Source organism: Ictalurus furcatus, chromosome 10 (assembly GCF_023375685.1).
Source record: "Ictalurus furcatus strain D&B chromosome 10, Billie_1.0, whole genome shotgun sequence".
Taxonomy (NCBI): Eukaryota; Metazoa; Chordata; class Actinopteri; order Siluriformes; family Ictaluridae; genus Ictalurus; species Ictalurus furcatus.
Window position 1 is genome coordinate 19,111,100 of NC_071264.1, and position 17,408 is coordinate 19,128,507.

Consider the following 17,408-nt stretch of genomic DNA (forward strand, 5'->3'; position numbering starts at 1 on the left):
ATTAAATTTGCAGAAATATAACTGGATAGTTTATTAATGTATTTTTACTTCCTTTTGTTCAGATTGTGCGTCATGGCGGAGCTCTGGGTCTCGGCTTAGCGGCTCTTGGTACAGCTCGACAGGATGTTTATGAACTTCTCAAATCAAACCTCTACCAGGATGATGCTGTCACAGGTAAATAGATATCACTCTTTTTTTTATTATTATTATTATTTCGTGTGTTTTTCTGTTTTTGAACATTATTCCCCCCTTTCATTTTTTTCTGTTTTTCTTTTCTTTCTTTGGTTTTCCCCCTTTCTATTTATTTCTTTTTATTCTCTTTCTATTTATTTTTCAGTTGTTCGTGAATTATTTTGCTTTCTTTTTATTTATATTTTTTAAATTTCTCTGCTTTTGTTCATTCTTTTTTTTTTTTTTTTACTTATTGTTCAGTTTTCTTCCACTTTCTTCATTTGTTTATTCATTTATCCTTGTCTTTTTCTTTCTTTCTTCTTTCCTTCTTCATTTTATATAAATACTGCTATCGTATATCTCTGTGATCTCACTGGTCAGCTGTATAGGAGTACGTTATATCTCTCTTTGGTTGTCTGTGTAGGAGAGGCTGCAGGTCTGGCGTTAGGTCTGGTCATGCTGGGCTCTAAATCAGCGCAGGCTATCGAGGACATGGTGGGTTACGCTCAGGAGACGCAGCATGAGAAAATCCTGCGTGGGCTGGCAGTAGGCATTGCCATGGTCATGTATGGCAGGATGGAGGAGGCGGACGCACTCATTGAGAGCCTCTGCAGGGATAAAGTGAGTGAAGATTATTGATTCTTTAAAATTTGTTTGCTGGTCAAAAAAATAATTAGAACCTATATCCCACAGTGATAACCCTGCATTGTATTTTATTTTGCACCATAACCCTGGTGGAGTATTACCCCCACCCCCTGTATTTATATAGATGGATGAGGTGAAGATAAAAATGAACTTGTCTTGTGCTTGGCACAAAACCTGAAGCTCTGTTTTGTTTCACTGCCCGCCTAGGACCCGATTCTGCGTCGCTCAGGAATGTACACAGTCGGCATGGCTTACTGCGGCTCGGGAAACAACAAGGCCATCAGACGCCTGCTGCATGTCGCGGTATGTCTCTCTCTCTCTCTCTCTCTCCCTCTCCCTCTCTCTCCCTCTCTCTCCCTCTCCCTCCCTCTCCCTCTCTCTCTCTCATGCTTGCCAGGACTTCCTGTGTACTTAAAATGATCTATGAGTGGTTTAATAAAGATAGTTAATGATAAAAATAGTTGTAGGTTATTTATGAGGTTTAAAACAAGTAGGCAAGTTGTTTCTTCTAATGCAAATATCTCAGTAAGGGGAGCCAGAGTTTAGTCTAATTTATATGTTTATAAGCAACCAGTTATTCAGTATACAAAACATTTTGCACCTTTCTAACATTTTAAGGTTTTTATTTATTTTCCTAAATTACTACCAAATTTAATGTTTCACCTCAATTAGAGAGCAGTCCCCCAGACCACCCAGAGTATTCAGAGTTCATCATGGCTTGGTACAGGTGTATCAGGAGTGTATTAGGAGGAGTTATGTATAGCTGCTGACAATACATAACTGGGTGTAATTAAATGCAATTCTGCGTGTAATTAAAACTAAAACCTAAAGAAGACTGGATTTTACACATGGAGCAGTTTTACCATTATCAGCAGAAGCTTCACTTCATATTTTAGATAACAATTAGAGGATGTGACTCCCCTTTTCTATCAAAAGAAGATAATTATGATTAATATGGGGGGGGTTCTCCGTTAATTTGTCCGTTCATTGATATATATATATATATATATATATATATAGATATATATAGATAGATAGATAGATAGATAGAGATATATATATATATATATATATATATATATATATATATATATATATATATATATGTATATATATATATATTTTTTTTTTTTTATTTTGTGACTGTGTATGTATCTCTCTCTCTCTCTCTCTCTCTCTCTCTCTCTCTCTCTCTCTCTATATATATATATATATATATATATATATATATATATAAAATCTCTCTCTATAGTGTTGTCTCATGTCATTAATAAGTCCAGGTTCAATACTGTTGGTGCATTCTGTGACCCTGCAGGTGGCGCCATTATTTAGATTGTGTTTGGGAAAAGTTGCTTGTTTAATCCCAATTTTCTGCTCTCCTGTGTTTTGAGGAGCTGAAATGTTACAGTTGTTGTATAATTTGTATCCACAACATTAGTAAATTATGTTGCTGTAGATAACATTTTTAAATAGTAATTCCTCATTAAAATTAAGAGCCCCTTAGATTTGCTTGATGCATGCAGATGTTATCATTTTATTTAGTCTGATCTGTCTAGAGACTGAGAATTTAAAAAAATAATTAACTTGAACAAAATAAACATGAATGAGAGACAGTGTGTGTGTGTGTGTGTGTGTATGTATGTATATATATATATATATATATAAGTCAGAATTGTGAGATGTAATGGAATAAGGACAAATAAAGGTCCAAAATAGAGGACAAATATCCAATCAACAAAGTGACAAAGGATGTATCGGAGACATTCAGTTAGAGAATTCTGATTTCGGAAATTGTAATGCTGACACCAAAACAGGAACATGGGCTGAAAAGTGTCAAATTTCTGCATCTGGAAAAATGGCATTAAAATGGTACATATGTACATCACTCATCTGTCGCTCTCTCTCGCTCTCTGTCTCTCACTCACACACATGCACATACACACGTGCATTTATGATCCTTTTGACTCAATACATTTTTTTCAACTATGTCAGCAGTGTTTTCCTGAAATATGTAGCTAATCTTGAGAACTGATTACTTTTCCTCCTTAACCCTGAGAGAACTATCAAACAGTTCATCATACAGAACACTATTATGTTGGTTTTGAATGTTGAGTTAAATATTGCTTTGAATTCGGCTTAATGAAAATCTGTTAAGGCCCTGTTTAGACTGGATTAGTTTTCCATGTGAAGGTGAGTAATTATGTAATTATTTCTAGATTCATACACATGCATGAGTCTAGAAAAATGGCGCTGTATATCACCTTCTATAAAATGAGCAGTAGAAATAACTCCAGGGAATATGCATCCTGGTCGAACTTACATGATGGTAAAGATTGCATTATATCCTGTAAGAAAAAATGGTTACACTTTTTCTTAAAGACACCATAGGAAGCACTCACTCTTCTCTATGGTCTCCCTCTGAAACCAAAAGTTTAAAATGCAGACCGATGAAACATAGACCGTGTTTAAGATGTGTCAGGGAAATGAAACTATGGGGGTTTTAGGTAACAGAGTTCCTACCACAAGTACAGACTGCAGACATGTTATGGTCATGTGACTTACTAATGACCTGTGTGCCATGCTCCCTACAACAAGCTCTTATCATAAGGATCAAAACTATGTTTGTTTAAATGGTGTGTGTAGTGCACATAGGGTTTTAGTGTGATGAGCATGCTTACTAGAAGTTGAATCCCGTCTGAATAGCATTTATGTCTTGACATTATCTGATATCGCTTTTTTATGCTGAACAACTGCGTTTTGTTTTTATAAACAGGTCAGTGATGTGAACGATGACGTACGCAGAGCTGCCGTCGAGTCCATCGGGTTCATCATGTTCAGGTAGGATCTGAAGTGGTGTTTCTTTCTCAGTCACTGCTTCCTGTTACTGTTAGCTGAAACGCCGAATGAAAGAAATTAGTTTTAGTCATTTATCCAATTTGAAATGAGAGTTTTATGCACCTTTAAACCACATAGCAGTTGAATTCTGGATTCTGATTGGTAAGATGATGGTGATTTTACTTTTTTATGGCAGCAGCTCTGACAGTAGTCCAGTGCAAATCATAGGTTTATATTAATGCACTCATTCTAATATGTTGTCGTTTCTATAGTAGCATCTCATGCCAAGGGACTTGTATGGCAGACACTCCACATAAATGGTTTTTTTTAAAAACAAATCTTTGATATGGGGGAGTGTTCTATGAAGACACTTATTTTGTTTAACATTTATGGAAGGAGTCTCCAGTTTCAGCGCTTTGTAACAGTCAGGGGTAAAGCTGTAACTTTATGTTTTCTGATGTCTTCAGGACAGAACATGAGCGACAGTTGAGGGAATTACTGTCTATAGCTGCAGGAATGTAAGTGAGAACAGGAACTAACTTGTTTCATGGAAAGTAAAAGTAACTACAAATAGATAAATAGTACACATGTACATAAGTGTGATTGTTGGCAAATGTTTGTGGTAAGAGGAACAAAACTCCTCAGGACCTTTTGTTATATGAATGTAAACAGCAGTGGGGTGGAAGCTGTAATGTGTTTGTTTTTTTAAATTTAATTAAAGTTGGTATTTAAAAAATAAAAATAAAATAACAATAATAATAAAAAATTAGTTTATAATTAAGTTATTTGTGTAACTGCTAATCAGTACATGTCTAGTAGAAACGTGAACATGCCAGCTGTATGGTCCCGGGGATTTTATAGCTTAATTTATCACCCTGCAGTCAGACCTGTCCATGTCTTTATGGTGAATTTTCTGCAAAATAAGTGTTTTTCTTTTAATAGTCCTGATGGTTAAAACCTACTGGCTGTTTATTTAGGAACACTGTTTTCGATTACCTGTTAACACCTAAAGCATCCTTTGAAGGCAAGCTGAACTCTGCGTTAAATCTGAAAAAAATAAATAAATAAATCAAAGGCTTCATATATGCACACTCATTCTCTTTGGCTTCTTTATGGACAAATCTTGTTATGTCCGCCAGCCAAATCTGATTAATCTTCCTGTACATGTGTGTATATACAACCACCAGATTCCTCACGTTCTTCTGGAATATTTTCCAGAGTCTTCTCTAATGGATTTCACTGGTAGTTGAGTTTCATCCCGCTCATAATGCATCCAAATGAAACTCTGACACTGATCTCCTCCAACTGAGTATTAACAACCATGGCTTATTCATGTCCCCCAGCCCTCCTTTAAGTAACAATGCTTCCTCACAGGTTCTTGGGAAAGTTATGGTGTTTTAGCTTTTTTGGAATCTAGTAACATTACTCTAGTAACATTGCAATGCAGCGATAACCGTTGGCTAGATCGTGAGTGAAATCTGAGAGCTGAGCACTGAGGAGCGGGACGTGTCTTTTTTCTCTTTCAGCCAAAAATCTAAAATGCCATTTTCGGCAGAAGATTTTCAGTGCGTCCCTGGTTTTATTTGAGAAAATTTTGTCCTGGTTGTCCTTGCGTTAGTGTTAGAGTATTTAGCTAAGTATTTGCTAAGGATCAGATTTCTTTTTGGATGCCATGTTCTGTCACATTATGTTTATGACTGTTCTGTCCTAATTCAGCCACCATACTAGTTTGTTCAGCTTGTCTGTAGAAGTCTGTCATCATTGGAGTAGTTGGACTTTTTTTGTGTGTGTTTCTGTGATCTCACTGCCAGCCTCCCTTGTAAAGCGGCATGCATTTGGTTGAATTAGGCTTCTTGCATTTATATGAAGTACAGTATTACTCCTAATCATTGTTTTTTTTATTCTTGGTCATTTTCCACTGTTCTGGGCCAGGCAGAGGAACTGGGTAAACTTTTTTTTTTAAGCCCTAAAAAGGCTGTATAATATTCTCATGATCATTTGGCTGTGATCTAAAGATTGTGTAAATCCTTGCTGTGTTTAGAGAGCCTCCAGTGCAGTAACAGTTCAGCTCAGTCGTGTTCTTTTAGCTCTTGCATGTTTAGGGAAAGTGACTGGACATGATGTTTAACGACCAGAGAAACTGGATTAGCAATATCTAGATTTTGTAATGAATATGTAAGCTTGTAATGACTCTGTCCTCTGTGTGACCAGACACCTAATATTTAGAAAAACAAAAACATCCTCTTCGTGTGCTGGCTTATGTAATATTTTAAGGTCATTTTCACACTCCCACTTCTCACTTCCAGCGAACTGTGGTAACTATCCGATCTCAACACCGCAGGCCAAGTAATGTGATTGGTTCAACTTGGCACATTACTTCATGTTCGGCATGGAAAATGTAGTTATGGTTATTAATTTATAAAACAGTATTTTCGTAGAACTGGAGCATTGCAATTTGCTCACCTTTGTGGTGTGAGTGCTCAGAAATTTATGAAAAAGAAAAATCTTGTTCCGGGCTAAACGACTAAGTTTTCTTATGAGACGTTTGCAGAATTCTTACACGATGGCATGTCATGCATCCAAAAACTGCTGTTTTTCACCTTGTGCTACCCCAGGAAAATAATAAACAGCAAATCGATGAACTTAGCTGCTCCTGTTTAGCAAAATTGGACACACATGTACGTTCTCACATTGTTGAATTCATTTCACGGATACAGGGTGTTTTAATGAAAAGTTTTATTTGGCAAGAAATACTTCTTGTCTCAGTTAATATCTGATAGATTAGATATTTATAACATCTCAATAAGTGAGTTATAAGAAGCCAAAAAATATCTCTTAAACACACTTGTTCCCTTTTGTTCATTAATTAGTCATTCTATAGAGATCATAAATTAATAAGGTATAGATTTAGATTTTCCATCATAAGAAGCCCTCATTTTGGCTGCTTATAGTAGACCCGGTTATGTAACCTACTGAGTTTATTATATTATTATATTTGTTCGGCAGGTGATTTTATCCAAAGAAAGTGTTGTCAAACTTGGTGAAAGCCCCAAAATTTACTTTGAGAGTCCTGGTATTTGAACTCCGAACCTCAGAACATATATAAAAATAGAATAGGTGTGTCATGAGACCATTCCAGATTGATCATCTCTCATTTCTTGCTTTGTTTTCAATTCCAAGCTTTCTCAACCCTTATAAAACCCACAACAGAGCAGTAGCTATTCTTCTGCTTTTTGGTACTTAATTTAGTTATAACATACTACAATCTTTGTAGTTTTTTGTCAGGCTGCTTCCACACTTGGAAGTCACACAAGCAGCTGAAATTCTCTTGATTTTCAGCCTCCAAAGCTACAGTGAAGGCAACAACTTCCTCATCACCAGAGTTATGCATGTCTTTATTTCATCTGCATTACTGATAAGAATTCTAATCTAGACAGCAAGCTAGGCTAGTTAGTTAGCAGATACTAGCTAAGAATGGTCAGAGTGGTGGTAAAAGCTGCCTTAGATCTCACCATTACCTGTTATTCCAGAATACAATAGCATCTTTAAAGCTTAGTTTGATCAGAGGATCTAATGAGAACCAAGTTACTTCCATGACTGAGTTCAGGAATTGTTTAAGCTTCTGAAAAGACCATACGATAACCCTCGGATGATTCTACTGGTTAAGCATCTTGCACATGGAGAGAAATCTCCATCATGCTTCATTTATTCCAGTATTTCAGACCTTTAACCTCAGCAAGATAATTGTATGTCCTCATAAAGCCATTACATTCACACAGTTGGTTAATGTGTATTTCATGCATGCTACAGCTAGCTGCTATTTCATTCCTTCTTCTCCACAATCCTGCTTCCTTTCATATTATTCCAGTATCAAATATCATCTTTTAAAAGTGCTGAAAATTACAGACTTAATCAAAGATTTCTTTTTCCATTTGCAAAAGGTGAACTATGAATACTGGACAATTCTCTGATTGAGCATTTTAAGCTGTAGAAGTTGGGCTTTTTTTCTTTGTTTAAAAAAAGAAAAGGTATCAAAGCTTGCTATAAACAGCTGACTCCATCAGATTTGCGAGCCTCATTTTCCGTGAGAAGAAGAGTATCCAGCATTACACCACTGGCGGGTTGGAGGTTCGTGGGTCGTCTTCGCAAAGGACTCTGGTACCCTGTGGCACCAATACCATTCATCATCCCATGCTTCATAAACAATTTGGAATTTTCCGCAACAGAAGACTGGAACGTGATTTTGGTCAGGTTCCTGCGCTGCATTCTCAACGCTCTCTTAGTGCCAAAGTTGCATGTGATGTAACGCGTAAAGGCTCCCCGGAAAGTCTTGTTAAAAAGTGTGTAGACTAAAGGGTTGACGCCTGAAGAAACGTAACCGACCCACACAAAAATGTCCAAAAGTCTCTCCACCAATTTGACATTGCAACTTTCGCAGAGCACCGATGTCACATTGGTGATAAAAAATGGACACCACATGACCACAAACAACATGAAGACTATCCCCAGGACTTTTGAGGCTCGCTGTTCATTACTCAGGTTTTGCATGGATCTCTTTCCCATGGTGGACAGTCGCCTAATGGTAAGCTCACCCCCTCTGATGGGGTTTGTTCTCTGCAGCATTTGGTCCTTTTTAATAACATCCAGCATGCTGATTTTCTCCGGTGGAGATTCTACCGTTTGCTCTCTTTGGAAGACCGTACACACCATGGGTCTGTTGACTCGCTGACATGCCCTCGATCTAAGGAGATACACTTTCTTGCGCAATACTTGGATCGTCAGCAGGTATATAATCATCATGATCATGAGGGGGATGAAGAAGGCCGCCAGAGAGCCGTATAGTTTAAACTCGCCGAAGCCCTCGAAGGTCAACAGGCAGGTATGGTTGCTGTTGAAAGTTATGTTGATTCCATGATTTGGGCTTCTCAGTCCTTTGATGGGTATGGGTATGGCAATACCTGTTGGAGAGAAAGATCATTCAGATCATTGTGGCACCAAGACTGGCTTGGTTCTGCACCGTACAGCAGACCGCTCACTGAAAATAAACGAACCATCCATCTCTTAAAAAATACCGCTATACAGTTGGCTGTAGATCTTTAAATAGCATACCATTCCACTGATGTTGACTTCAATAACTTTAGCTAGCATTGTCTGGTTTTTCTCAGTAATACTGCTTTGTCAAAGGAGCGTGTATGGGATTGTAAGCCTTCAGCATACGCAAGGACACAGTGTGCATGGTCATTATTGAAGTGACACTGCACAAGATCTGCCTTTCATGGATCTAAAACACAACTCTGTTGTAGCGCCAAACGCCACAGTGTTCCAGACATCACCATCAAAATAATCACCTGGACCTTTTGTTAACGAGCAGAACTCACGAGGTGTCGTCTCGTCTTGTTCCAGGTCAAAACAGTTATATAACAAAGCCCCGTCATTAAGAGGTAATTGTTTTGCTTATCTGAAGTCGGGTACTGAAGTCTGGGGTCGACCATCAAGAACTGTTGATTTGAAACAAATTCATTTTCATTGATACAAATACATTTTTTTGTCATAAATTACACCAAGTTGGTTTAGTATCAAAAGTTCACTGCTTCAGGTATTATTACATCTTATTATAGACCAAAGTGATGCACTTGGAAGTTAGATATAATAGTTTTCTTAGAAAATGTGAGTCTTAATCAGGAAGTAGTGCTGTTCTGTCAGGAGTGCCTTGCCACAGTCCTGGTTTAGACTTTATTAAATCTATTGTGTATAGATATGTGTCGAAGCTGCCTTGGCAAGTGTTTCATTCCTCACAGCAACAAAATAAACAGCTGGTATATTGCTACTAGCTGTCAGTTACTTAAAAGTGGTACAAACAGCCATCCTGCCAAAATTGTCATCTCATTATCAGATAAAAGCTAAAGAAACTAAGCAGTTGTCCCTTTGTGTAAGCATTTCATCAGTAATTGAGGAAAGTGAAAGGTTACGCAAGAGGGGAAAAAAACAAGAAAATCTCACGTATGCTATTCCTTAGTAACACGGCTTCTTGCTTGTTTTGTTTGATCGAAAATGGCACACTTGCGCTCGATTCCGACATTAAACCATGAAAACTTTTGATATTTGAGAGCTCACCTATCGATATCAACCAGACGAGTGCAATTTTGGCCATGGCTTTGGCTCGGGAGTTGTACTGACTGTGCTGGATGGGCTTTTTGATGGCGATGTAGCGGTCGAGGGAGATGGCGCAAAGGTGCATGATGGAAGCTGTGGAGAATAAAACGTCAAGGAATAGCCAGATTGGACACAGGAACTCAGGAAGTGGCCATGCTGAATCTGAAACACAGTATTGATCGTTGATCAGATGCGGGGGAAAAAATGACACATCTACACTAATAGATTCAATATAGAAACTGGGGTCACCACAAATTTTCATTTGTTCTGCTTCTTAGTGCTCTTATCATACTGCCCACCCTTTTCAGCTCCAGTTTTTCATGTCCGCACAGGCCTTTTAATCAGATTTCTGAAGCATACTGGTTTTCCAATGAAGTGGCATTTTTAATGCTCTAGAAGCAACACCCACACATATAATTATGCAACCATGTCTACACACGTCTCATAGTCGCTGAAGCTATGACATCAGTCATGATTGTATCCCATTAATGATTCAGTTATAAATACACAGCTCTATATGTAGGTAAATGAGATTTGTCTTTTTTTTTTTTTTTAATAGGGAGGTGTAACATGTTTAAAATTCAACGTATGTTAGTTAAATCCTGACTTTTTGCTAACATGAAATGTAAATAGGTCATTTAAATCTGTGGGAAGCTTTTTGTTCTTTTAACATTTATGAGCTTCTTGATACACAGCCTGTAGCTTGTAATCAAATAATGAGTGTGTAAAATGTGTTTAAAGGTATTACAGCACAATTCTGTTGAAGGTGTTAATTCTCAATAACAGCAACTTCAGAAGCATTGCAGCTACAAAAAATCACAGATTTATAGTCAGAAGTAAAGTTTTGCTTCTAGAACGGAAGAGAGATTATGTCTTTCTTCTTTGACTACACTTAAAGGCTTTTCATTAAGACACTTGTAATTTCACACAGTGATGGACCTTGGGCAATTAATTGGTCGTAATTTATACTAGAGATGGCACTGATCTGATACCCGTGATGGGCAAAAAATGCTGGATCGCATACTGGAGAAAATCTGAGAAAAGAACAGGCAGGTAGTTTTCTTTGCCCTAGGATCTCTCTATTCCTGAGAGTAATGTGAAAGGAGATTCTTCCAGAGGTCTGAGCCTAACGTTTCCCATATAAATATCTCTCTGTCCTTGATGAATATATAAGATTCTTCTTTCTTTTCCCCCAGTATATTCTTGAGTTTTTAGCTCTGTTATTGTCATTTTATAGCAAGCTGAGCACTGTGTGAATTTGTTATCCCATATTTACCCCGACATGGAACCGTTTAATACTTCAAGGTGTTGACACGGAGTCCTGTTTTCACCTGTTTAACAGATGTGGAGACGGGACACGAAGCTCTGTTTCTGCTCTGCACACGGGCAATTTTTCATTTAGCCATTTGCTTAAATAGGGATTAGGCTTTTACGTGGGACGACGTTGATTTTAAACCTTTGTTTGAAACCATTTCATTATCAATTTGCCAATATAATTTCCTTTTATTTAAGAAAATGTTGTTGTTTTATTTAGCTGTAAATAAGTAAAACATTTATGCTGTCAAGCTTTTCCATGAAAAGAATTAAACTATGTTGAGATATAGTTATTCTATGTTATAAAATATTAGCTCAATATAATATCTCAAAAAGATGCACTTTGAAAGGTGTTTAATATTTCCAACCTGTTCGTTTTTCACGTCATCAAACAGGATAGGAAACTGGTTGTCCTCTTGTCGTCTTTATGAATATACCTGAATTGTTAAGTGAAAGGCTGTCATATCAATACTGTCAATATTAATAATATTTAATGATGCATTTATTTATGTCGTGCTTTCAAAAATGTAAAATTGTACGTTTCAAACAGAAAATTAAGTTGAGTTTTTAAAACTGCTACTATAATTATAATTAAATTGATTGATTGATTAATAAAAGTGCTGTATTCCATTAAACTCCAGGTTACTGTACACGCGCGCGAACTAGATATGTGGAGAAGTGTAAAAAAAAAAAAAAAAAAACAACTGGGGTTAAAATGGTCCAAAATAATGTTTCTTTGCATTGTTTTTGAAACACTAGGTTGAGATGGGCACTATTATAAAAATCATATAATACTATAATACAATTCTGCTATATACAGTATGCAGATTTGCCAGCAAAATCTGCTTACATTTTTTTTTAATCTGCAAGTTTACAGATATTTCACACTGACAAAATAGTCATTTTTTAACACCATTATTTAATTAAAAGATAGAAAAGACAAAAAAAAATTGCGCAATTGTAACATTTTACAATTTTAAAGACTCACCGCTAAATGATAACATAAAGAATTGTGATCGATCGATTGGTGAATAGCTGGACAACCAGGAGAGTCAGCCATGATGGTGCTGTTGAACTGTCTTGCTTAGCATACATTACTTTTAGTTTCCCTCCAATTTCCTTGCAACATAACCATGTAGTTAAATATTTTAATGTTTTTACACCAACTCAGCAAATAAAAGCTACAGCATGGAGGTGCTGAATAATGACCTCAAACATCCAGGCAGACATATCCACTAAGCAAGGCTCTATAGACCATCCTCTGTGTCCCGTAGCATGTGATAAATGAGCACTGCACTCCAGAGTCATTTGGTATCATTTGTTCTGTCTCGCGAATATGATTTAATTAGCCTAGAGCATTCTTGTCTTCTAGTTTGATTTCACCTTAGTGAACAAGACGTGGCCGTTTCTCTCTTGCAAATATCTTTCAGGTCCTTTTTATCGGTACCTCTGGCTTGTTTGAATAAAGCTTAAATAACTTTACAGCTCTGGTTTACGACAAGCTGCTGAGGCTTTCACGGCTCTTTAGGTTTCCGGTTTTAAATACAGTCAGACTTGTTTAGACATATATCTCAGCTAAGAGTATGACTGTACACTTCAGTCGGGGTGGGTGTCGGGGTCACTGGTTCCAAGCTCTCATTATACACACATCAAAAAAGTTTACTTTTTTTTTTTTATTTTATTTTATTTATTTATTTATTTATAATTTTTTTATTTATTTATTAACATTTTTCTAATTTTGTTAGTGGTGAAAACCACAATGCACATCCACTTCAGTGACAATCATTGTTATACACTCTAATACCAATACAAGTATAACTGGGTTGGTACCTGTAGAATACATCTTTTACATACTAATGTGATTGTGGTGTACTTTAAAAATGATTTAAGGTATTTTGTCAGTTTTTGTATGTTAACGTTTATAATGGAAAAACCTCCAGCTCCTCCGTGTCTCTTTCAGCTTATCTCTTCCATTTCTTTGTCAGAAAAACACTTTTAGATTCAAATTTAACCAGAGATATTTCAATAAATACTATGACTGTCCTGTGCCAGTTTAACAGTCAAAACAAACAAGATCGTTTTGAAACAAAGTTTAACTTGCTATAGCTCTGTTTCTGTGTTGTCTCTCAACCCCAAAGAAAAGCTACACTGACGTTTTGATCTTCAAGAAGTTGGCTATATTGCTTAGAATGCCTTTTTTTACTGCACTGTTTTAAATAAATGACATAATCATGTGGATATGATCTGTGACCTTTGTGATTTTTCTTAACTCCACTTTTATCTAATTTCAACTGTTTCCCTTCACTGAACCTTCACGGTACCACATTTATCATCTTTATTGAAAATCTAAAGTTCAAAGTTATTAGAATCTGTGATGGTGTCATACTGTTATAATACTGGTTGTTATGTACCTCCCACTTTTTTATGTGGACTGTCTGAAGGTATAATTTCTCCTCGCTTAAGCATTGAATCTGTGAGCCCAAGGATCACGCTTCCCATATGGTTCCTATACAGATAAAAGACTGGGCTTTCAAAACTCCATATGATCGGAGTGTTCACCAGTGACTCAGGCCACATGTTGAATCCCATTTAATCTTATGAGAACGCGTCCAGTACCAGCACTGGAGCTGTATGTTGAACTGGCACTGATTACATGTTTAGCCTAGATTAGCCAAATCGACAGCTGCGTTTGCGTACCAGTGCCTTTTCAGAGGTATGTTTTTGCTTTGAGTTGGCGTTATTTGCACATTTTGAGGAGTTCAGATAAGACTTCAGATGCTAACGGTACCTTCTGTGAAGAATTTCCAATGAATAGCATGACGGCCTATAGTTTGCGTCCCTGAATTCATGGAAATGAAACTATTTTTTTGTTTCTTTCCATCAGTGAATCCAGTCTCAGGGTTCTACGGTAACAAATCTTTTAGGAGCACTTGTGGTCCTAATTACAAAAATTACCAAAATTTTTTTTAGAGATGGTAACGTTAATGTGCCACGATATAACGCACATGTAGGCATGAGAACTTGAGCTTGTCAATTAACAGAATTTAGGAACATAGTGTGAGCCATGACAAATTAATTTAACTTCTGATAAACTAAATTTAATATTTTCAGTTAATTTTACAGGCTGTATGCAAAAAAACAACCATTGTTCCACCTTGTAAACAAATACAAAATACCTCAATGTTCAGTCTTTGAAGTCTGCTTCTCTTAAATATATTTAAAGCTACACTATTAGCCATTTCCCACTGTTATGGTTCTGGGCTGGAGTCAGTTCTCGAACTGCTCTGTGTATATTGTGTATATATCTGAATAATCTCATATAGGATGTGATTGGGTGAGTTCATTTACCCGTCATATGCAAAGCACTTTAGTTTAATGGTGTTCATTAATGATGCTCCAATCAGGATTTTTACAGCTGATACCAATTTCTTGTCCTCTTGATCAACCGATACCATTCCAGATGCCAATCTTTTTTTGTTTACGCTTTAATCAGGAGGTCCATCATAAACAGTTAAGTGTAATCTCTCTGCTCATGGTCACTGTTAATTGAATTAAAATAATAGCAATGACATACTGTTGGTTAATTGATAAATAAACAAGCATAAAATATTTATTTATAATATCTTAAACAATAAAGAGTCCTAATTAAAAGAAGACTAATATAAAAATGTTCCATATTAGGAAAATGAAGGCTAATAGCCTTCTAAGGAAATATTCTACTAAGCTTAATGTCAAATTGATATTAAATTTAACCCATAGTAATTAAACATTTTCATTTCTCATTTTATTTATATTTTATGAATTTATCATATATATTTTTTATATAAAATTATTTATTTATAAATAAGCACACTTTCTGTCTTTACATTTTATTTGTTTGTTTGTTTATCAGTTGTTCGTTTTTAGATGGGTTCCCCCCGTATTGTGTTACCCTGTCTGCTGATAATATTGTTTTTTGGGGGGGTTTAAATCAAACATGGAAACTGGAGTTGACTATACTAGTGATATCTGGCAATCGTGAGCTTAAATGAAGTGAATGCTCTGTTAGAGTTGGTGAAGGGAGAGAGGCAGCAAACTGTCTGTTTACAGACTGAATCGTTGTTAATCTTGATTATGATTGGTGAGGAATTATTTAATAAAGAAGTTTGAATTACCCCCAGACTTGTAGTGTTAGCATTATTTTTAATTTACTCCACCCAACGCTGCTGTGGCTACACGAGCATGTCACATTCGCAGGTTCAGGTCATTTTGCTTGATCAATAAAAGATGGCGGTTTGTGAGATCGGCAAGTTGAGAGAAGCAGATGATGTACAGTGTTACTCTTGTGGTTGTCATAATGGCTTCTTTGCAATATTTACACACTTGTTCGGTTGACTGATGTTATGAAAAGCAGTGCAAAAGTAAACGTTGCGCAGTGTAGATGCATTTTGGAGTTGTAGTTTTTATTCTGATTGTCTTTTACAACTCCAAACAGGTCACTCGCACCGGTGCACCTAAATATTTTTTCACATTCGCAAATGCTACTGAAATGGTCACACTGTAGAGCCCTGAGTTTTGCCTGTCCTTCTCAACCAACTGGTGTCAAGTCCAAGTTTATTCGCCATAGCTTTGTGTGAATCATCGAAGGAAACACAGTACTATGGAAAGACCTGCCAAAGCTCATCCACTTTAACCAAGTCAGTGCCAAACATTGTTTATCTGATGTATCACAATATTCCACACAGTAATGGAGGTTGTTACAGAGGCTTTATAATCCTTACACTCACTCATATTTATAGCTTTATTCCAACTGGCAAGTTTTGAGATGTATTCTTTAAATGTTGTTTGACTTTTCTGTTGGAACTGAGTCCAGGGTTTTAGGGCTTTATTTTTAGGGGTGAGCGATTAACATTTTTACAATACTTGATTACAGTACATCAGGATTTACTTGTTTATTTCTTCAAACAAACATCTGCAAAAATGCTTCTTCTGGATTCTGATCGTTGATTTATTTTCTAGAACAGCGGCTCTGATAGTAGTAGAAGATTTTTTTTTATTTATATTCTTATAACGTTCGCTTTGTAAAGCTGTAACTTAAGTTTTCCAACATCTTTAGGACAGCCGAGTTTTAAAAAAAAAAAAAAAAATGATGAGTGACTGTTTATAACTGCTGAAATGTAAGAGAGAACAAGAGTGAACTCGTGGACATTCCACAGCATTAATTGTAACACTAAACATTCTTTTTTAATGCGGTATTGTTACTATTTACTAAATAGTAATTAAAGCATTTGCCGTTATTGTGATGTGAAAAAGAAAGTATATGTAAATTGAGTTGAAGTGAAGGTGAGTACAGAATTGACTTACTGTACAGCACGGTAACGAGAGCGATGGGCATCACCAGCAGCCCCACTAGCAGGTCGGCCACAGCTAGAGACATGAGGAAGTAATTAGTGGCATTTTGGAGTTTGCGCTCAAGTGACACGGCCAGGATGACCAGAATGTTTCCGCCGATAGTGGGCAGGATGGCCACGAGGAAGAGCAGCGAGGCCCAGTGCAGCTTCTCTCCATTGGGAGAAAACATGCTGCTTTCGCTCGCCTGGACGAAGAACGACGTGCTGTGTCTTTTTCCTGGGGCTCGGCCAGCATTGTCCCACTGCAGAGAGAGAGAGAGAGAGAGAGAATCAGGATGAAGGAATGAACAGCGAACGATACACAGCATCTCTTTCTCGTGCCAAATATGTAACATGCCACCGCTTGAGTGGAATGAAAACAAGAAATGAACAGCAATCGACAATAAAATATTTTGTCAAAAAAAAAAAAATCCTCCACATGTGATTGACCTACGCAAACTTTAAGGGGGAAAAGCCTCTAATAATCAAATTGCTTAGCTGTTATTGGCTTATGTGCATGGAAAAAGAGCAGAGTAAATGAAGGCAAAATGCATTTCTTTATGCAAAATAATTTTATATTTTAAAATTCAACTGTGCCGGGTGCAAATTTCATTAAGCAGTATTAAGCCGCATTTGTTTAATTTAATTACTGTGTTTAAAAATCATTGAAATATATTCAGGACAAAATAATGTGGACTTCACTAGCTTGGTAAAAAAAAATGATATCTCAAACATTTTTGTCACTCACGAATGTTCATATCGCAATCTTCATACATCATTATTTATGCACAAATATCAGTTTCCAGTGCTTTTATTGATAGATCATCGTTTTCTGTTCTGTGTTTAAACTTTGCTTTTTAATGCTTTGGGAATATGATTATTAAGGATCGAAGCAAATATTATCGTATGGTCTTGGCTTTC

General features: G+C 36.6%; 2 protein-coding genes across 2 annotated transcripts in view; one reads left to right on the plus strand and one right to left on the minus strand.

The window, feature by feature from the left end:
• psmd1 (proteasome 26S subunit, non-ATPase 1) overlaps positions 1-17,408 on the plus strand; it is a 49,296-nt gene that overhangs the window by 8,184 nt on the left and 23,704 nt on the right. The window contains exons 13-16 of the mRNA XM_053634297.1: positions 63-174; positions 596-792; positions 1,024-1,119; positions 3,590-3,654. Coding sequence (XP_053490272.1) covers positions 63-174; positions 596-792; positions 1,024-1,119; positions 3,590-3,654 — 470 coding nt within the window. The remainder of the gene's footprint in view (positions 1-62; positions 175-595; positions 793-1,023; positions 1,120-3,589; positions 3,655-17,408) is intronic.
• The window catches only part of htr2b (5-hydroxytryptamine (serotonin) receptor 2B, G protein-coupled), a 14,556-nt gene continuing 2,684 nt past the window's right edge, over positions 5,537-17,408 (minus strand). Inside the window, exons 2-4 of the mRNA XM_053634298.1 lie at positions 16,462-16,750; positions 9,766-9,966; positions 5,537-8,609 (exon numbers count right to left, since the gene is read on the minus strand). Coding sequence (XP_053490273.1) covers positions 7,693-8,609; positions 9,766-9,966; positions 16,462-16,678 — 1,335 coding nt within the window. The 5' untranslated portion in view covers positions 16,679-16,750 and the 3' untranslated portion in view covers positions 5,537-7,692. The remainder of the gene's footprint in view (positions 8,610-9,765; positions 9,967-16,461; positions 16,751-17,408) is intronic.